Source organism: Tasmannia lanceolata, unplaced genomic scaffold (genome assembly GCF_043159265.1).
Source record: "Tasmannia lanceolata isolate RefF3 unplaced genomic scaffold, GAP_Taslan_0.1 ptg000037l, whole genome shotgun sequence".
NCBI classification, from domain to species: Eukaryota; Viridiplantae; Streptophyta; class Magnoliopsida; order Canellales; family Winteraceae; genus Tasmannia; species Tasmannia lanceolata.
The window spans coordinates 21,319,376-21,342,121 of NW_027518714.1; the positions used below are offsets into that span (position 1 = coordinate 21,319,376).

At 42.2% G+C, this 22,746-nt stretch overlaps 1 protein-coding gene across 1 annotated transcript in view; it reads right to left on the reverse strand.

Annotated features, from left to right (window-relative positions):
* Window positions 1-22,225, reverse strand: part of LOC143861313 (DNA mismatch repair protein MSH2-like) — a 45,914-nt gene extending 23,689 nt beyond the window's left edge. The window contains exons 1-4 of the mRNA XM_077372250.1: window positions 22,142-22,225; window positions 20,266-20,392; window positions 4,295-4,497; window positions 1,126-1,278 (exon numbers count right to left, since the gene is read on the reverse strand). Of these exons, the coding sequence (XP_077228365.1) occupies window positions 1,126-1,278; window positions 4,295-4,497; window positions 20,266-20,392; window positions 22,142-22,225 (567 nt within the window). The remainder of the gene's footprint in view (window positions 1-1,125; window positions 1,279-4,294; window positions 4,498-20,265; window positions 20,393-22,141) is intronic.
* Between the last annotated feature and the right edge of the window lie 521 nt (window positions 22,226-22,746).

Here is a 22,746-nt window from a genome sequence, read left to right on the forward strand (position 1 = left end):
ATGAAAAATTCACATATAGAGGTTAAGGATTGTGAAACTCCTAAAAAAAGAGGTTTGTGGGGTGTGAATGGTCCGTGGAAAAAAAAGGAATAAATAGGTTTTGGGGGGTGCGATACTAGTAGAAGATGGAAGGGAGGGTTGCAACCACGGTTTCAAATTTCGGTTTCTGAGTGCATTTCGGTCCTCACCGAAATCAAAATTTAGCCAAAATTTTGAAATTTTGGGCGAAATCTGACCAAGTCAATTCAGCGGCTATTTTTTCTCCTTTTTATTTCAACCGAAATTTCGGCAATTTTGACTGAAATTTTGGGATAATATTAAATAATTATCAAATCTCGAGATTTTTGCGTGAAATCCCTTAAATTCACGAAATTTAGGGATAAACGAAATTTTGACCGAAATTTCGGCCGAAATAAACTACCCTTTCGGGTATTATCGATTTTGGTTTCGTTCTCCACCGAAACCCGAAATTTCGGATTTCGGTCGAAATTTAAAACCTTGGCTGCAACTAGGTATAGGGTTGAGGAAAAGTTAGAGTTAGGGTATGGAAGGAGGAGACGACAATAGTATGGAGGGATGATGTAGGGTTAGGATTTTAGTGTTCGAGGGTTAAGGTTCTGTGATGCGATTTCTTCAAGGAAGAAAAAGCTTGATCTTCAACCTTGTGCTCTAAAAATGGAGAAGGGATTTGTCTCGTCTCGTCGCGTCTTCGGATGGTGGGAGTGGGGCGTCTCGTCTCGTCGCATCTTCAGGATCATTGACACTCACTACCATAAGCTCTGATACCACGTTAAGTTCTTACATGATGATGAGATAAAGAAGAGAAGAGATGGAGAATGGCGTGAGAGAGGGTTAATGTTCTCTCCACACGAGAAATATATATACATACATACATATTTGTGTGTGTGTGATCCAATTACCAAAGTACCCTTAATGAGTGTAATGTGTCTAACAGTGTGGTGCGTCTAACAACGAATACATCCAACACATCACATAAAATACAAGCATAGAATGAATAGTTAACAACAAGCAAATGGAAATATTTGCATAGAATCAGCAGAGCAAGTAATTACATAAAGTTTTTGTACCAATAGAAGCAAATTTTAACTTTTGAACTAATCATACCACTTCTTTTGTATCATTTTGAATGTCAGAAATACAAGAAAAATCTTCTAACTCAGCAGCCTTTTCTCTAGCAAGGGTGACAACTGATTCAGGAAAGTTTGCGAATTCTGCTACATGAATTCCAAAACTTTGATCGCAAGCCCCTTCCTCAACCTAAGAGAGAGAAAACACACAAAAGAAGAAAAGGTTAGAGAAAGAGCTTCAAGCTTTATATATATATATATATATAGGGACTTCTTATTTATATATATTATGTATACGGGATAGTAGCCTAGACAATGTGCAATATAGGTTAATGTTCTCAGAAAAAGATAAAAAAAAAGAAATCAAATAGCTGTGTCAAATGGCAAAAAGGTAATAGTAAAGTAAGATTTTCTATCACTGTCAGTCAAACCTTAATACAGGATTTTCTTTTTCTTCTAGAGAGGGAGAGAGAGGTATAATGATTTGAGACCATTCCATGGATATGTGTGTGTATAATGGCTAGCTGAAGCTGTGAAAGATTGTAATTACTATTCTTATTAATGAACTGGTAGAGGTCCACAAACCCCAGCTTACCTATACATATATAAGCTATATGAGCTCAAGCTCACGAACAATTTTCCCTATATAAGTATATACTTAATATAATTAGGGAAATGATTTCAACACAAACATGTTTTGATACAAGACGCTCATGTTTCTTGTCTTTTAGTATTTAAAGAGCTGTAAAAGGGTTTTTACGGTTCCCAAGAAGCACTTACATGACAATTAAATGCTAAAAGACAAGATACATGAGCGCATGTATCAAAACATAGTTGTGCTGAAATCATTTCCCTATTTATATTAACTATATATTTAGGGGTACAATAGGCTAGAACATGTGCAATTTAAGTAAATGTTTTCAAAAAGAAGAAGAAAGGAAAAGAAAGAAAGATCAAAATAGCAATAATAAAGTCGGATTTACTATGGTTGTATACAAGGGCGATGCCAGATATTTTGCACAAGGGGGGCAAAAATTATAGTAATTTTTTTTCTATCTTAGGGATGATTAGAAAGGGGGGGCATATTTTTTTAAAAAGGGGTAAGTATAAAAAAATATTAAAAAATAAAGGTATATTGTTTTTTCCCAAAAAATTAAGGGGGGCAATTGTCTCCCTTCGCCCCTGGTTGTATATCAAACCACACTACAAGATTGTCTTCTTCTTGAGAGAGGGAAGGGCCCCTAAAGTTGACCATATGGGCATACAATCAAAAGTGAACACCTACTGTGGTTAGTGGAACCGAAATCGACAAAGCATCAAGTGCCAGAAATCATTCAGCACTTGGTCCTCAGAAGCGGGAACCTCTCTTGAGGGAAAGAGCTTGGGCCCCTAAAGTCGACCATATGGACATACAGCAAAAGTGAACACCTACGGTGGTTAGTGGAACCAAAATCAATAAAGCATCAAGGGCCAGAAATCATTCAGCAATTGGTCCTCAGAAGTAGGAACCTCTCTTGAGGGAAAGAGCTTGTCCATCACTACATTGCTTAGCAGTAGAAACACTAACACTAGCTATAACCTTTTAGGAAAGCATAAAACCTTTTACTTGTGCGATAGAGCATCACCAATGAGTGCGCTACATCAGCTCCCAATTGGGATTCCCTCATCTCATTTGTCTTGAGTTACCTCTACAGTGCACATGACCTCTGCTCATGGTTATAAACTTCCACTGACATGTGTTGCTTTTGATCAACTTCCATTGGGACGAAAGTAAGCAATGATCGAAGCTAGAAGTTAGCATGCACCCACATAACAAAATAAACCACATATACTAAAGAAACATCAATTTCCCTTTCAAAACCCTAGCCATTCTTACTCAACTCAACTCAACTAAGCCTTTGTCCCAAACTAGTTGGAGTCAACTAATAAATCCTTTAGAAAATTTTCATGAAGAAGGTGAAAGAATCTACCCGGCTCAAATTGACTAAGTCTAATCCTACCCATTCTTAATTTTTCTTTTTAATTTTTTCCTATTTATATTTTTTACACCAAAGGTTTTAGACATAGTAGGACTAAGATAGAGTACATGGAGTGCAACTTTAGTAATGTAAGGAGGCGGGACGAGGATGTAGTAAGTATGACTGGACAGGAGGTACCTAAGAGGGATATATTTCGCTATCTTGGTTCAATTCTACATAAGGAAGAAGAGATTGAAGAGGATGTTAACCATAGAATAAGAGCAGGAGTTTTGTGCGATCGTAAAATCTCTACCATGTTGAAGGGAAAGTTTTCTAAGACAGCTGTGAGGCCAGCCATGCTATACGGCTCAGAATGTTGGGCCACCAAGAAGCAGCATGTGCATAAGATGAGTGTAGTGGAGATGTGAATGCTTAGATGGATGTGCCGACACACAAGGTTAGATCAAATTAAAAATGAAGACATCCGTAAAAAGGTGGGTGTGGCACCAATTGAGAAGAAGATGAAAGATGGTTTGGACATATCCAACGTAGGTCTTTGGACGCTCCAGTGAGAAGAAGTGACTCGTGCCAAGTTGATGGAGTAAAAAGAGGTAGGGGCAAGACCGAAAACAACTTGGGTAGAAACAGTGAGGAAAGACTTGAGGTTAGGAATATAACAGAGAACATGACCTTGGATAGGATAGAATGGAAGCAAATGATCCGTGTAGACGAACCCAACTAGTGTCAGGAGTAGACTTAGACATTTTGAGCCGGGTAGAACCTTTCACCTTCTTCATGAAAATCTTCTAAAGGATTCATTAGCCGACCCCAACTAGTTTGGGACAAAGGCTTAGTTGAGTTGAGTTGAGTAAATTTTTTGCACCAGTCATACCTACTTTTTCTCGCAACATTCTAATCCAAGAGCAAAATGAAATGCCCACAAGAAAGGAAATAATAATTAAGATGCAAACTAAGTTCAGGATTAACTTCCCTCACGAAACCTTCATCACCCAATACCTCTTTATACTAAGCAGCAGGATCACCCAAACAAGGTCATGTGTGTGTATAACATGACTCCTCACTTGAAGGACACTAACACTACCTAATATTAAATCATATAACTTACAAGTGCAAAAACAAAAACCTATTTCAATGAGAAAATAGATCCACAACCACCAGAAGATGTATAATTACATAGCATTGAATAAGAATGTTATTCAACTAAATTTTCTGAAGCTGAGCTCCCACCTTGTAAAGCATAGTCAACTTGCGACTTGATGAATCAATGTGTGCACCAACATGATAATTTGCAACACCAAGAATGGGCCTCCTATGAGGTTCATGAGCAATGAATTCATGAGCTAAAGCAGTCAGTTCGTGAAAGTGAGTGGCAAACAGAGTTGGTGCTCTGGTCACCTCTACTAAGTGCTCACAAATGGCCCAAGCTAAACCTGAAAGTACAAGTGCAGGAACAAAATTATTAACAAAGTCACCATAATCTAGCGAAAAGCACCCATGCAATCAAATAGCAACGACAATAAAAATACAAGTACTTAGATATGTGGTTCAGTTACATGTACTGCCTGAACAGATTCAAAAGATGTCTTTTCATACTAATCAAAATTCACGGCATGCTGCAAATGATTAAAGAAATAAACATACAAATTTTGGCATGTCTGGATTCAATAAACAACATAAAGATGGATGGTGTCTTAAAAAATAAGCAAAACAACTAAAACAGGGAACTGATATAAAGTCCTCAAAAAGTGACTGAAGATATTTAACCATGTTAAACTGGTATAGTGTGCAGCTTTGTCTTGTGCCCGTGTTCTTGTACATAAGGGTATTTAAGGGGCTTTATAATTTATCACTTATAGGGGCATCTAAAGTAAGCACGAAGAAGCTTATTACATGATTAAAAAAATGTGCAGAGGATCAACAAACTCAACTCCTCCACTTATCCCGCATTGCAGACTCTCCCTTCTAATCTTGCTTTAATTCTTTTCTTCTTAAAATATACCACGGTATATAAACATAACCTAAAGCAATCAAGGTTATACTTATTTTTCTTATGCTACTTTTTACGGTACCTGTAAAATTTAGCTTCAGGTCATTTCTGCCATATTGTAATATTTCACTCAAGTGAATAAACAAGGGAAGCAACACTATGCGCAGCATATTCAATTCCATAACTTCTACACAACCCCCTCCCCTCTCTTCTTCTCCCCCTCCCCAGCCCCAACCCACCCCCCCGTCTCTCTCTCAATATCAAGATCCATCATCCTATGATCAAAACAACATCAATTAGTTTAGAAAGTTTGGTGGGCTGAAGAGAGAAGATTTACGTATCCAAATGCCGTGTGGACTATCTCATCAGTTGCATGACACATCTCCCACCAGATTTGTAGAAAACTGGAAATTTATAGATCATGCCGCTTCTGGTTATACATAAGTAATTTATGATTGATTTTAAGGAAGTTAAACAAAAAGCTGAAAAAATTAAATTTCTGAAACTCAAGAGGCCAAATCTGGAGTGTTTCGATCTGCCCTCTTTCCCGTAAACATTTACCGAAGGGAGATTCATTCCAAACCTTATGGTTGTTGAGAAAATCCGCCGGGCAAAACAATTCGATCGTGCACAAATTAAACGGAAAAGTAAAATAAACAAGCCACAAGATGAAAACCAAGATTTTACGTGGTTCGGCCAAGCCTACTCCACGGGCGAGAAAAACGATCTTCCACTATGAGAAAAACAATATACAAGGATTACAATGGATTTAACCCAAACCCACAACCCGCAATCCTTTCCTTGCCCTCTCAGCCGAAGACCGTACCAGAGAGTAACCCGAGAAAGCCCGAAGAAAATTCCCAAGAGAAACACCAAGAAGAAACCCTCTTCTTCTTTCTCCCTTTCTCTCTTTGTCTCTCTTTCTTCTCACTCCTCTCTTTCCCCTTTGCAGCCGGACACACAAAGAGACTCTCACGCCTTGTCGCTTTCACACAAGAGATTTTATACATAGGTTTTCTCTTTCCAAAACCTAAAGATGTTTCCCCTTTTGTTTCTTGCCTTCCCACGGCAATGGAAATAAGGCAACTTTCCCAACAATGGTGAGGAGAACAGAACAAATTTACGGTTTATCAGGTACATTTTGAAGGTGCTGGAAGCACACTCCAGGGACTATTTTCTTCATGGATGGGGCCTTTTAATCTAAATTCTGTTGATCAAGATCTGTTTTTCGAAGGTTGATAGATTTGGAAATTGTGTCATAATTTTTTTTTATGATTGAAATAAGAACATGTATGAAGGTAAGTCATCTAGTATCTCTATGACAAATTCAAGCCCATATATGTTAGAATTTGTAGAATGCGTAAGGGCATAGTTGTCTTTGTACCTTTCTTCTCTCTTAATATAAATACACAAGTGAGGGGGAGTTCTACCCTACTTACTCTCTTCTTCTCTCATATCTTCTCCAACATGGTATCAAAGCCCTAGCATTTTGATCCCCTAGGGACCACCATAGTTTTTTCTGTCCACCACCTCTCCCTCAGCCCCGAACCCTAACCCTAGCCTAACCCTACCCCATGACCCCCCTCTTCTCTCTCTTCCTCCCCGCCAGGAAATCCCCGCCCCTCCTCCCTATCCCCGGAACACCCCAACCCTCCTCCCTGCCCCCCCCGGCCCCCTCCCTGCCCTCATACCCCCCTCCGACCCCCACACTCTCTCTCTCTCTCTCCAACAACATCCATGCCCCTCTTTTTCTCCGATCTCGAGCCCTACTTTTCCGCACCAACACCCATTTAAAGCCCTACTACACAAAAAAAACCCTAAGCTCTAATGTCTTGAATCCCCTCCACCCCTCTTGCTCTTGTTTGTGGCTTCGGTTCCCACAACTATGTCTCTATCCTTTGCATTTGTCCCTCCCGGAGCCGCGATACAACCCTTGGCCCCATTTAGTTTTCTCCTTTCTCGTATTTGTCTTTGCCGATTGTCGTGGTTGTTGTCTTCTTTATCTCTTTGTCTTCATGGAGCCTCCTATCATCGGCACGACCAATGGGCTCCGTGCAACACAACCACTTTCAGCTATTCCCTCTTCTAGTTACTCCTACCCGGTGGAGGGCTCATTCCCACAGATGACTATTGTTAAATTGGATGGGACCAATTACTTAACAAGGAAAGTCATTGTCGAGACATATCTCCTTGCTCGAGGTAAGGTTAGCCTTATTAGCCAAGAGCCTCCCTCTTCTACTGATCCCACATATGCTCGATGGGAGTAGGAAGACACGTTGATTCACACACTTCTTTGGCAAAGTATGACGCTGTCTATAGCTGCCACCATGATGCTTCGTCCCATATCTAAGCAGATCTAGGATCACACTGCACTCCTCTATTCTGGAGATGATAGCCTCACGTGCATATGTACCACATATTCTGAGTGGATACGCTTTTGCCGTGGTGATGTCTCTCGGTGCCCATTATAGCCAGTTCGCCTCCCTCTGCCAGCAGCTTGATCTTTTTAGGCCCCTCACCTCTGACATCACCATACTTACCCGTCAGTAGGACTAGCTCCGTGTTGTCCACTACCTTGATAGTCTAGACCCTAAGTTCGTTCATCTACGTCAGCAGATCATTGGCTCCGGATTTATTCCCTTCCTCACGGAGGTCTATTCCCGTGCCCAGCAGTGTCTTCTGAGCAACTCCTCCCTAGCTGTTCTTGCTGATAGCACTACCCTGGCGGCCTATGATGGTGGCGGTCGCTCTGGTCGTGGTGGTGGTACTTTTGCCCGGGGCAGGGGACGTGTTGGCCGTGTTGGTGGTGGTCATGGCCGCTCATATTGTACTCATTGTCAAAGAGAGGGCCATCATGTCGACACTTGTTATACCCTTCATCCCAAGCTTCGCCAGACTCGCTCGGTGCATCCGACTACCGCTGGTCGTTCCAAGGCTTTGCCTTCCTCCTCCACTGCCCCCGTGCTAGCCAATGACAAATTCACTTTATCACGAGCCGACTATGAGGAGTTTCAACGCATTCGCTTGAGCGTCCTCCCTCCTACTGCGGGTTTTGCACAACCAAGTAGTTCACCTACTACCCTCATTTCTAGCTCTGGGTCCTAGACTATTGATTCGGGGGCCTCGTACCACATGACTAGGAACTCTTCTCAGCTTATCTCTTTCCGAGCTTTTCATTCTGTCTCTCAATCATTTACTCTTACTAATGGGACTACTACTCCCATCTCTGATGTAGTAGTATTTCTCCTCATCCTAGCCTTCCATTATCTTCAGTCTTATGTTTCCCTAAGCCTCCTTTTAGTTTACTTTCTGTTAGCCAGCTTACTAAAAGTCTCAATTGCTCTATCTCATTTTACCCCTCTTTCTGTCTCTTTCAGGATCTCTCGATCATGGTTTTAAATTTCAGTTTTGGTACAAACCGAAACTGAAATTCACATAAAGTCGTTTCTTTACAAGATTTCGCAGAAATTTTATAGAAATTTCGCCGAAATGTCACTGAAATTTCGGTTGAAATTTCATTTTTGGACCTTTTTACAAAATTTACACTGAAATGTTATGATTTCAACCGAAATCGACACCGAAATTTTAGACATTTCAGTCGATTTTTTTTATTTTTTTTTTGAAAATTGACAATTTCATTAATACTATGAAGATTAGATTGGGGACCAGGGGTCCCTACATGCATTACATATAATCAATTAAGGGGGCTAGGAGCATGCTCCTAGACCAGTAAAAAGCCAAAAAATGATCTTCTAGGTCAACCACTACAACGAGTGCTACACTTCCATGCGTTGCCACCCTGCCGAATACCTATTTCACTTCCCTTTCGAATTCTTCATCTACTACCGTAGCTAAAAATGCCTTCATCATTCCCCCTTCCTTTCCTTTACAATGCACAATGGTCTCATTTGAAAGTGCCATATTTGTGGACCCCATCAAATCATAGCCGTGACCTACCACGTCACTCAGACTGCTCCACCACTTTCTAGCCGGCTAATTCAAATTTTAAAAATCCCGCTCAAAGGCCTAAAGCTATTGTGCGCCTCTAACCGTGCACGATAGCCAATCCATCGAATCCGATCATCGGCGGCCTCCACCTTGCGCCACCGCTCGTTCCGGGGGATCCCCATTAAACCACCCAAGCCAAAAACCCTAATCTAACCCTAGAGATCGCCATTTTTTACCCTAACTTCTTCCCCTTCAGCTTCACCAGAGCCTAAAATCCTAATCATACCCTTATTTTCACCTAATCCTAGAGCCACCATTGTTCACCATAATCTACCCTTCTAGCCCCAACCTTGCACGTCGATCAAACCTCATCTTTACCCTCCACATCCAACCTCTTCCCTTTTTTCCCCGAATCCGGCCACCCTTTTTCACACTCTTGCTACGTCCACCACTTCCGACAACTCATCAACCCACTTTCTTCATCCACCCAACCCATATCAGATCCTTTCCCCAATAAATTTGGCCCAATCGGACCCAGATCTGGCCATTTCGCACCTCCAGCTACCATTGTTGCATCCCCTGCGAGATCTGCCCAATTCCGGGCATCATCAGGCCACTAACACCTCCCTTGCCATCAAGGAAGAGAAAAGGAAAGATCAAAATATAGGAAAGATAGATCTAAGAGAAAGAGAGACCAGAGAAGAAGAAAGAGGGGGGAGTAGAAAAAGCAGAAAGAGAGAGAACAAGAAGAGATCAGAAAAGTGAAAGAAAAGAAGATAGGGTGAGAAAGAGATATCAGGAAAGGAGAGAGGGAGATCGATCGAAGAGAGAAAGATCAGGGAGAGATGGGGGAGAGACAGAAGAGAGAGGGAGAGACAGAAGAGAGAGAGAGAGAGAGAGAGAGAGAGAGAGAGAGAGAGAGAGAGAGAAAGAGAGAGAGAGCGACGAAATAGGGAAGAGAACGCCTCCCTAGGGTTTCCATCGACCTAGGGAGGGAGCTCCAAAATCACCTCTTGGAAAACTCTTAGAAAACTATAGAAAAAAATTACTATCATGTCGGTGGAAATTAAAAAAATAAACGAAATCATTTTCATAAACTACACGATTTCAACAGAAATTTTGGCCCAAAACCGAAACATTGCCGAAACCGAAATCGAAACCGAAACAAAAATTTTAAACCTTGTACTCAGACTTTTGGTGTTGATTACACCGAGACATTCTCTCCTGTTGCGAAGATTCCATCAGTTCATGTATTACTTTCTTTGGCCGTTAATCATGATTGGACACTATCAATTAAATGTAAAGAATGCCTTTCTCCATGGCGACCTCACTGAGGAGCTGTACATGGAGCAACCTCCAAGATATGTTGCTCACGGGAAGATGTCCTCTGTGTGTCGCCTGTGGAAATCTCTCTACGATTTAAAGCAATCTCCGAGCATTGTTTGGGAGGTTCAGTGAAGCTGTCATGCGTTTTGGCATGAAGAAATGCGCCATAGATCATTTAGTTTTCAGTCATCAGGCTGCCGCTGGTTGTATATTGTGGATAGTATATGTTGATGACATTATCATCACTGGCAGTAATTGGCAGAAATTGAAGAGCTTCTTACAAAAAGAGTTCTCTACCAAAGATCTGGGTCGCCTAAGGTACTTTCTTGGGATAGAGGTAGCATATTCTTCTCGAGGTCTCTCTCTATCATAAAGAAAGTATGTGTTGGATTTATTAGATGAGACAGGAAATCTTGGAGTGAAACCTGCATCTGTACCCATGGACCCTAATGCGAAGCTTATTCCAGAAGAGGAGAACTTGTTGGATGACCCAGGCAGATATAGGAGACTACTTGGTAAGCTCATATACCTCACAGTCACTCGACTAGACATCTCATATGTTGTAGGCGTAGTTAGTCCGAATATGACCTCCCCACGTACAACTCTCACAGGGCTAGACATCTCATATGTTGTAGGGGTAGTTAGTCCGTATATGAGCTCCCCACGTACACCTCTCACTGGGCTGCAGTAGTCCAGATTCTCAAGTACTTGAAAGGCACTCCAGGGAGAGGCTTGTTGTTTAAAAGGCATGCTCATATGAGGGTTGAAGGTTTTTCTGATGCAGATTGGGATGGATCTCTAGCAGATAGGAGATCAACCACTGGGTATTGCACACTTGTAGGAGGTAACTTTGTGTCGTGGCGAACCAAGAAACAAGACGTCATAGCCAAGTCCAATGCGGAAATCGAATACAGGGCCATGGCCCACACGAGTACAGAACTCATCTGGCTGCGTTCACTTTTGTCTGAGATTGGTATTATTCCTTCTTCGCCTTCTCAGTTGTATTGTGATTGTTAACTTACCAACTTCTCCAAAAGCTTGAGCTGTTGGAGAAATTCATTATTTATCTTTTATACTTTAACACTCCCCCGCACGTGTGGCCCACTTGGCAAACACGTGGCACATGTGGTCCCACTTTGGGCCGACCATCTCATGTGGATTTTTGCTATCAGGGAGGTTTGAACTCGAGACCTTTGGCTCTGATACCATGTTAACTTACCAACTTCTCCAAAGCTTAAGATGTTGCAGAAAGGTGTTATTTATCTTTTATACTTTAACAGTGATAACAAGGCTTCAATCCATATTGCTACCAATCCAGTCTTCCATGGACGAACGAAACATATTGAGGTGGACTGTCATTTTATTCGTCAGAGAATCCAAAAGGGGGAGATATGCACAATGTTCCCTCGATTTGTGGATCAGCTGACTGATATATTTACATAGTCGTTGAGTAAAGCTAAGTGATATTTGTAACAAGCTAGGAATGCATGATATATGCATTCGAGCTTGAGGGGGAGTGTTAAAATATGTAGAATGACTAAGGGCATATTTGTCTTTGTACCTTTCTTCTCTCTTAATAGAAATACATGAGTGTACCATGACCAAATTGCCTTTCTAGGTTTTCGATTTGGCGGACCGTATGCCTTATATTTTGCCTGGATTGTCTGCCCTTGCAGATTTTCTATCTAGCAGGCTCTGCACCCTAATTTTTGCCTAAGCTGCCCTTCCGGGTTTTCAGCTTAGCGGGTGAATAACCCTAACTTTTGCCTAGACTGCCCTTGCGAGTTTTCAGTCTAGTGGGGTCTAAGACTCCATCATTTTATTTTTATTTTTTTGTTTCTCTACAAACTTGGGCCTAAAATACACCAAAAGGACTTTCAGGTAGGCTTAGGTTCAAGCAGGGTAAACATTGATGTGTTTGAATGTATTTAAACCGCATCTGGACCCTCCAGACTGGATAAAGAAGAGAAGTGAAGGATGGAGAGTCTCCACTAGGGAGCTCCACATCTAAATGATGTATATATAGGCCCAAACTAGGACAACAATGTACAATGACTACAATACCCTCTACACTATAAGTAATGACTAAACTACCCCTAATACATGTTATTCAACACTCCCCCTCAAGTTGGAGTGTATATACTATAAAGCTCCAGCTTGCTACAAAAAACTACAACTAAAAAGTACAATAAAAAGACAACACATCAAAAGAGTACAATAAGCCCATACACATCCAGCTTGGTATAACACTCCTCAAGCTGGTGTGGTGAATATTTAATGAAAGCATAATACTAAAAAGGGTAGCAGCGGCTACAATAACAGCATCAAGATCAATGACCATTAAAAAGAGCAGCTCCCCTAAAGTAGCAAAACAGCAAGAGCGATCAAACAGGGCCTCCCCCCTGAAGGAGAGCACGGCGAACAAATCTGCATATCACGAGCAATCGAGGCGCCATGCAAGGAACAAATACGATCCATCAAGCAAAAGGGGCACACCAAAAGTTCGCACAACAAACATCAACGAAGCAGCACAACGCCAAGTGAGAGGATAACAACCGATGGGGAAATCATCGGAGACAAGGTCGGCGGGAAAATCATCGCTTGGAGTGAAGGGATAAAGAGAGAAAAAAAAAAGGATAACCAACCAACGATGGGGGAATCATCGTCTGGCAACTAGGTCGACGACATGAACATCGTCACCTGAAGACAAGAAGAAAATGAGGAAAAAGATAAACCAACCAACAATGGGGACACCATCGTCTGGAGACTAGGTCGACGGTATGAACACCGTCGCTTGAAAAGAGCCGAACAACAATGGGAAAACCATTGTCCGGAAACGAGAGGTCGACGGGAAAAGACTGTCGCCAGTAAGATAGCCGACCAATTATGGATATGGAAGCCATCGTCCGGACAAGGAGGGAGAAGATAACCAACCAACGATGGGGAAACCATCATCTGCAGACAGGGTCGACGTCATGAACATTGTCGGCTTGTCGTCTAAAGAGGAGCCGACCAACGATGGGAACACCATCGCCTGGAAAAGAGAGGTTGACGGGAAAAGACAGTCACCTGTAAGAGCCGGGCCAACGATGGATATGGAAGCCATATCCATCGAAGCCATTGCTCGGATAAAAGGGGATAAGGCATAAAGCTGAGAAGACAAAGACTGACTAGGGAGCACAACAACACTCCCCCTTGGGCGAAACTACATGAGCCCGGAGAAGACAAGACAAGGAGGACAATATCAAGACAACACGAAGAGATAAGGCATAAAGCCAGACAACACGAAGAGACATGAAAAACTATGAAGCACGGGAACTCTCCGGAGGCCCACGCACCTGTGTCGGGTGCGTATTGGGTGCGGGTGCGCCTAGGTACTCCCTGGGTGTGTACCGGGTACGCACCCAAACATCATTGGGAGGATGAGGGCGTACCCGCACCCTCCGAAGGCCCAACGTACCCGTATCCTATATTTATAAATCCTCATTGTTGATCATCTTCAACATGGAGATGAAGATGAAATCTAAGCTTTACAGTAGATTGATCTAGGGTTTAGAATGAGTTAGGGATTCAAGTAGGTGAAAAATTAGATCTGACATAGGTTTAAATGGAAGATAATCGAAGCATAAGATGATCTCAGGAATCTGCTAAAGTTTGAGCTCGCCGGAGAAGAGATCTGGCCGGAATATCAACCGGAAAACGATCGAAGAAGATGAAGAAGGGAAAAAATCTAGGGTTTCTCTCTCTTTCTCTCTCTCTCTCACTCTGTCCTAATTTTCCAACGAGAATGAGAAAATCCCCCCAATGAGAGAGAGCTGTGCTCTCTATTTATAGAAATCACAAATATTTCATCCCCTCTTCTTAACAGTAGACACCCCCCCTTTGGTGAATTTAGTTTGTTTTTGCCCCATGAGGGTGGTTCACAAGATGTTTAATGAAAAATTATGTTAAATGATCTACCCCCTTTTAGTTACTGGACACTCCCTGCATGAGATATTTATTTCTTGTCTTTTGTCCTTTTTCTTATTGGACAACCCCCAAGATGTATGATTCAACCCCTTCCTAGCTCGAGTGTAAAAACTGGCTGGGTTACAAGATATTTCACTAACCTTTTGCACTATAATTCTAACTCGACTCATCCTATTAGGCAAATTTTGTCCGATTTCGATGAAATTTTACAGGGACCTACTTGGGATCCTAACCTACTCTAGGGTGAAATTTGGGACACTAATTCATCTATTTGATGGAATTTTTATTCAAAATGATGGTTTAGGGTTCGGTTAAAATGGGGTGTCTACAGCCGGAAATAAGAATGATTAGAAGTGCAATCGACAGAAAACAATGGAATATAAATTATGTATCTAAAAGTTGGGAAGATGTACTTCTTCCTGCCGCTCGCCCCTCCCAGACATATATAACTTTCACGGGAAAAAAAAATTTGCTTCTAGAATTTTGATTTGCAGCACCCCCCCCCCCCCCCCAATTCCTGGGTTTCCAGGTAAGCCCTCACCGAAAATTTTCTTTCTTTTCCCCCACGCGAGGGGATTTACGTCCTTTCTGTAAACATGACTTGAGCTTTGTCTCTATGTTTCGTTGTAGTTCCACAAGTATGGGGCTTCGTGCTTATTCTTTCAGAGTCCTTCCTCCGCTGAATGTTTGTGGTTTTTCCCTCTGATTGTTTGTCTTTGTGGTGATTTGCTTGCCTATATTTGGCTCCGTTTCTTTGGGTGTCTGTGAATGTTGTGGTGTGTGTTGTTCGGTCTGCTTCACCGACATCCTTTTTTTTAAATTTTGGTGTTTATTATGGCCTTGCCATCAGCTTTTGCCACTGGTTCAGTTCTGCTCCCGGTGACCTCTATGACATCCATTAAGTTGGATGGTGCTAATTACCCTGCCTGGAGTCGTTCTGTTTCTCTATCTGCGAGGTCAGGGCAAGTTACGTTTCATCACTACAGATGCTACGAATCCGAAAGATGTTGGCTATGATAAGTGGAGTCAGGAGGATGCCCCAGTTCCAATCTCTTCTCTGTCAAAGTATGGAGCCAAAGATTACGAGCCACATGCTATTTCTGGATACATCCCGGGCAGTCTGGTTGCGTGCTGAGACACTCTATTCCGGCAGCAACAATCTCATGCGGATTACTGATGTTTACAGTGACTTCTTTCGAATCTCGCGTGGCGATAAGACCGTCGCTGAGTACTATTCGGACTTTGTTGGTCTCTGTGAGCAGATTCATATTTATCATCCACCGTCCACCGACCTTACGGTATTGGCTCAACAGAAGAATGAGCTCCGTACTACTCGTTTTTTGGATGGCTTAAGGCCTGAGTTTGTCCCTCTTCGCCAGCAGATCCTTAGGTTAGGCACGCTCCCATCTTTGAATGAGATCTTTTCTCGCGTTCAGTGCGCTCTACGTATCGATACGGCTATCTCTGTTGCTGGCGATCATTCTGCCTTTGCTGCCCAGTCTGGTTCCTTTCGGGGCGCTCGTGATCGGGGTCGTGGTAGTCGCGGACAGGGCCGTGGCTTTGGCCGAGATTCAGGGGGAGGCCGTACTTCTGGGGGTCGTGGCTCCAGTTATTGCACTCGTTGTGACATGGAGGTCACACTATTGATTTCTATTACGATCTACATCCCGAGCTGCGTCCCACTCGAGCCGCCGACTTCGCTTCTGAGACACCTGCTGCACCTACTTCTGCTACCTCAAACACCATGGTCGTCTCTCGGACTGAGTATGAGTCACTTTTGCGCCTACAGGAGAAAGGGAAACAACCGGCAGCTCAACTTGCCACAGAAGGTAGCAACTCATCTTGCTCCATTAGCCACTCCGATTCCTGGCTCATTGATTCTGGTGCCTCTCATCATATGACCGGTAACAATACACTTCTTAGTTCTTTTACTTCTTTTGCTCCTACTAAGATGGTCACCTTGGCCAATGGGACTCGATGTCCTATTTCAAGCACTGGGACTGTTACAGCCACATCCCACTTATCCTTATTATCTGTACTCTCTGTTCCTACTTTTCCCTGCAATCTGCTTTCTGTTAGTCAGCTTACTAATCACCTAACTATTCAGTAACATTCTTTCCGTCTTATTGTGTTTTTTCAGGACCTTGCGACTGGGAAGAAGATTGGCTCGGGGCATGAGACAGCTGGCCTCTACTACCTGGATGATGCTATCACTCCCACGGCGTTTAGTACCTCAGCAGATTCCTTTATGTGGCACTGCCGACTCGGACATCCTTCTTATGAGAGTCTGCAGCGTTCTCCAGTTGTTTCTGGTGTTATTAGTCCTTTTCATTGTGAGTCCTGTCAGTATGGAAAACATCATCGTGTTTCCTACCCATCTCGTTCTGTTAGTTGTGTCAATAGTCCTTTTGAGTTAGTGCATTCTAATGTTTGGGGTCCATGTCGTACTCCTTCTATGTTAGGTGGGAAGTACTTTGTTATTTTTGTTGATGATTTTTCCAGGATGACCTGGCTTTATATAATAAAGGATCGTTCAGAGGTGTTTTCTACATTTTGTTTATTTTATGCTGAAATTACAAATCAATACTCTTGTTCCCTCAAATGTTTACGTACTGATAATGCCTGTGAGTATTTTTCTGATCGGCAAGGTTTTCAGGAGTTTCTTTCTAGTCGTGGAATTATTCATCAGTCGTCTTGTGCCCACACTTCACAACAGAATGGTGTTGCCGAGCGAAAAATACGGTATCTTGTAGATATAGCTCGCTCCATTCTGTATCAGATGCATGTTCCCAAACCTTTTTGGGCTGACGCTATGCTTACAGCCTGCTTTCTGGCTAATCGTCTACCCTCTTCAGTTCTTAGCAATCGGTCCCCTTTTTCGGTGTTACACCCTTCTAGGGATCCGTTTTCGTTACCTCCCAAGGTGTTTGGGTATGTTTGCTTTGTTCAGGATCTCACCCCAAGACTTGATAAATTGGCCCCAAGGGCAATCAAGTGTGTTTTCCTGGGTTATTCACAAACCCAGAAGGGTTACCGATGCTACAGTCCCCAGCTTCGCCGCACATTTATCAGTGCTGATGTCTCTTTTTTTTAGGATACTCCCTATTTTCCTGCTTCCTCTTCTTTATCGGTATCTCCTCCTCCGTTGCCATTGCCGGTTCCGGTTCCAAGTTTGCCACCAGATCAGGTCCCAGTTCCAAGTTTGCCACCGGATCAGGTTCAGCGTCCCGTACAGTTATATACTCGCAAGTGTTTTACTACTTCAGTTGAGCCTTCATGTCCTGCCATCTTCTCTCAGCAAGCAGGTCCGTCTTTACCCTCATCCTCTGATGATGATGCTCAGGTTGATGACTCTCCTGATGCCTCCATTGCGAGCCGTACTCGTTCTCGTACCACTCATCACCCTATTTCTGATGCGGTAAGTTATGCTCAGTTATCTCCTTTGTATACCGCATTTATCTCATCTTTGTCATCGATTTTTATTCCTCGCTCTGCTCGAGAGGCTATGCTTGATTCAGGATGGCAGGCAGCTATGGAGGCTGAGATGGATGCCTTGACTAAAAATCAGACATGGCAGTTGGTTTCCCTTCCTCCTGGTGCTTAGGTAATCGGATGTAAGTGGGTGTTCACCGTCAAATACCTACCTGATGGCTCTGTTGAGAGGTTAAAAGCCCGTCTTGTTGCAAAGGGCTTTACTCAGATTTATGGGATTGATTATGTTGAGACATTCTCTCCAGTGGCAAAGATTTCGTCCATCCGTGTATTGATTTCTTTGGTCGTGAATCAGTCTTGGCCACTATATCAGTTGGATATCAAGAATGCGTTCCTCCATGGTGATTTGCAGGAGTATATGGAGCAACCACCAGGGTTTGTTGCTCAGGGGGAGTTGCAGCATACCGTCTGTAAGCTAAGAAAGGAGATTTATGGTCTAAAACAATCTCCTCATGCTTGGTTTGGGAGATTCAGTGAGGCCATCCTGTGATTTGGTATGAAACAATGTGCTGTAGACCATTCTGTGTTCAGCTCTCGAAGCAAGGATGGTCTGATTCTCCTGGTTGTATACGTTGATGACATTGTTATTACAGGGAATGACAAAGCAGGAATACAATGCCTCAAAGATTTCCTTCAGAATGAATTTAGCACAAAAGACCTTGGTGTTCTGAGATACTTCTTAGGCATTGAAGTGGCATTTTCACAAAAGGGGCTATCTTTGTCCCAAAGGAAGTATGTACTTGATATTTTAGAAGAAACAGGTCTTCTTGGGGCAAAACCTGCACAGACTCCTATGAATCCGAATGTCAAGCTTTCACATGATCAGGGGGAGCCACTAGAAGATCCTGGTCGATATAGACGGTTAGTAGGACGGTTGATCTATCTCACAGTCACTCGTCCGGACATTGCATATGTTGTTGGTGTGGTTAGCCAGTATATGAGTGCGCTTCGGACATCACATTGGTCAGCAGTGATTCAGATAGTGAAGTATCTAAAGAAAGCTCCCGGGAAACTTCTCTTCCGGAAGCATAACCATTGGAGAATTGAGGGATACTCTGAAGCAGACTGGGTCGGATCTCTTGCTGAACGGCGATCTACTAATGGCTATTGTACCTTCATAAGTGGAAATCTAGTTTCTTGGAAAAGCAAGAAGCAAGACGTTGTATCACGATCCAGTGAGAAGAAGAATACAGGGTTATGGCTTACACAAGCTGTGAATTAATTTGGCTACGATCGTTTATGTCAGAGATTGGATTCTCATACTCCTCACCTGCGTCCCTCTCCTGGGACAACAAGTCAGCCATTCACATAGCTATGAATCTGGTATTTCAGGAACGGACTAAGCATATAGAAGTTGATTGTCACTTTATTCGTCACAGGATTCGGACAGCTCAAATTCAAACCGAGTTCACTCGAACGAATGATCAGATTGCAGACATGTTTACCAAGCCGTTGAATGGAGTTCGATTGAGTGATTTATGTAACAAGCTAGGCATGTATGACATTCATACTCCAGCTTGAGGGGGAGTGTTAGAATAAGCTTATGTAGCCTAAGGGCATTATAGTCTTTTCATATTATTTTCATATATATGTGTGTGTGTGTGTTAGGGAAAAGACCTAACACATAACTTTTCATTCTCCAATCTCTCTGTTCATTTTGTAAACAAGTGTATCCATACAACTTCAATGCATGAAAAAAGGGTATTCTTGTAATTGGCTCAATAATTTATTATAAATATAAGGAGAGACAAGTAGAGGAACTTGACTTCTCATTCTCCATTTTCATGTGAAAGGATTAGCCCTATTCTTCTTCAGCTTCCATTCTTATTTGTGACTAGTATTGATTGAGCTCATCTTTTCATTCTTGTCTCTCTAAAAATCAACCGATGAACAGAACATATACCCCAACTTGACAGGAAGTACTAAAGAACAAGTTCATGTATCAAGCCTGTCGTAAATTCTTATAGTAAATATAACTAGTGATTCTTCGAAGGATGTTGAGTTTCGTTCCTCAACTTCTTTGCAGTCCTAAATTACACCACCAAGGAGAAAAACCCAGAATATATGCAGTCCTAGATTTACCCCACAAAAATAAATATCATAGTACAACAGTAAAATAACTGATATATAGTTAAAAATTATGCAGACATAGAAATATTGGAAGCACAATAGACAGAAAACAATGGAATATAACTTATGTATCTAAAAGCAAGGAAAATACGAAATAATGATACAATCTTATGCAATGATAAATGAGGACTGTATTACATGATCTGCAACATAAAATGATAGATGGAGCTACTAAAGAACATGCAACACTTAACAGCACAAAAGATGGTAGGTGTTATTATTTAAGATATAAAATGTAGTTTTTTGCTCGATAAAAAAAATACAGGTGGTGCATTTGCCGTTTAAGAAATAGCGCAAGTACATGAGAGAGAGAGAGAGAGAGAGAGAGAGAGAGAGAGAGAGAGACCAAAGCCATCATAAGTTGATGTACCACGGCCCAACTCATCGATAATTATCAGTGACTTATCGGTAGCCCCTTTCAAGATTGATGCTGTTTCAAGCATTTCTTGCATGAAGGTAGAAACCCCACGGAGCTATAACAGTACCATAAAGACTCGTGTAAGAAAACCCATCAAACCCACAACAGGGTGATATAAACAGAAAAACTAAAGAAAAAGGAACACTACGTACTGGATGATATAGCATAAAAAGCATTCTACTAAAATTACTAAATCATAAACCAGTTTACTGACCTGTGACTTTCAAACTTATGATATCCTGCAGGTGAAAGTAACATATGAAAAAAATTCATTAATCCTGAAAAGAAAATACTACAGCAGATAAGACCAGCAAAAGAGTGGATCACTGGAAGATATTCTGCATTCAAAGAACTTCAAGGTAAACTGCATCGAGTAATTCCAAGGTTTTGATTTAAGCTGTATATAATTTTTTATACCAGAATCAATTTTAATAAGTTTGTAAACTATTGAAATATGTCGGAAGGGTTAAGTAGTTGTGCCCGTCTAAGGGTATTTTAGTCTCATTGTACAACCCTAGTATATATATATCATATTTTGTGAGAGGGCTGATTTTTTACTCTTAACTTCTCTCTCTCTCTCTCTCTCTCTCTCTCAACTTTTCTCCTCCGTCATCAACATGGTATCAGAGCCCTTGGGTTTCATCAACATGGCCTCTTTTTCTTTTCTCCCGCTTTCACTTTTTTTCTTCCAAACTTCAAAAAAAAGTTACTCTCTACATGAACAATACCGTATGAACAATACTGTTGCACTGTTCACGTGAACAGTTACCCTAGTTTTCTAGGCTTGTCTGAAGGCAGTAAATAGTGAGTCTATTGTCGCCAGTCACCGTCAACTTCATCGTCTTGATGATGTAAGCCTCAGACACCGATATTTTGATGTTGTAAGTCTCTGATTTGTCTATACATTCTTTTTTTGGCCCTAGAAGTTTGGATATAGAGTTTTTTTGGTGCGTTGATCATTTCGAATGGTGTTGTGTTGGTGTCCTTATGAATAGGAGGCTCGGCATCCCCTATCAACATCTCTCTCTCTCTCTCTCTCTCTCTCTCTGGATTCGTTCTATGGAGTGACTCCAATGATTCTTTTTTGGTGTCGGTTGTGACTGGTTGTGACTGGTGACTTGTGATTATTTGAGGGCAGCAAGTTTATGGATGCCTCTACTGGTTCATCAACTATGGAGATTCAGAATATTCAAATGGCATCCATTAAATTGGATGGATCGAATTATCTTCCATGGCGAATGGCTGTTAAAACCTTTCTCCCTGCCTGAGGAAAGGTTGAGTATATCGAAGAGGACCACCTGATAGTGAGGATGAGTCGTATGGGAAGTGGACATAGGAAGAAGCTGTGATCAAGACTCTTCTTTAGAATCGTATGGAACCCAAAGTTGCTGGTCCCATGATGTATCTCTCAGATCGTAGGGGTGTAAGTCGGGGCAAGTTCAACCCGAAAAAAAAAGTCAGGTTGAGTTCGGGTCGGGTTCGGGTTGAGTTTTCCAAACCTTAGTTGAGTTTGGGTCGGGTTCAGGTTGAGGGTTTGAGCAACCCGACCCGAGTTCAACCTGACATTTTTTATGAAAATCTTTTTTTGTAAACTTAAAATTTCAGGTTGGTCGGGTTGAACTCGGGTTGAGTAGGGTTCGGGTCGGAAAAATGGGTTGCTCGGCTCGGCTCGGATTGAACCACGTTGGGATGGAAATTGGGTTGGGTCGGGTTTGGATTAGAAAAAAGGGTGGGGTCGGGTTGGCCTAAACCCAACCCGAGTTGCACCCAGATCGTCCAAAGACATTTGGAAGCGAGTTGAAACCTTATATTCGGGAGTAAATAACTTGACTAGGATCTGTGACGTGTAATCAAAACTCCAGAATTTGAAGCGTGGAGACAATTCCATTTCTGATTATGTGACTTTATGCTATGTACTTGCAATTCACTATCGATGCCGCTGTCTTGGCCAAGAATCAGCAGGATTTGCGTGTTGTTCAGTTTCTGGATGCTTTTGGGCCAGCATTTCTCCCTATACATCAGCAAATTATCGAGTTAGAGTCTCTTTCCTTCCTTGATGAGGTATTTTCTCAAGAACATAGGTATCTGAGAGTTGAAGAATCGAGTGAGCCTTCTGTTGAGTGATAGGCCCTAGCTGCCCAATTTAGTGATTGTAGTGATCGATCTGCCCATGGTAGAGGTCATCATGGACGTGGAGGTGACCGTAATTCAGGGAAAGGCCGTGGGACTAGTGGTAGTGGAACCCGCTTTTGCACTCACTGCTATATGGAGGCCTGGAGGGTCACTCTGTCGAATATTGCTATGATCTGCATATGGAGTTACAGCCTTCTTGATATGCCAATCATGCTTCAGTTGCTGCAACTGAGAGCTTAGTGCAGCATCATCTCGACAGGCTGAGCAAGGAAATTC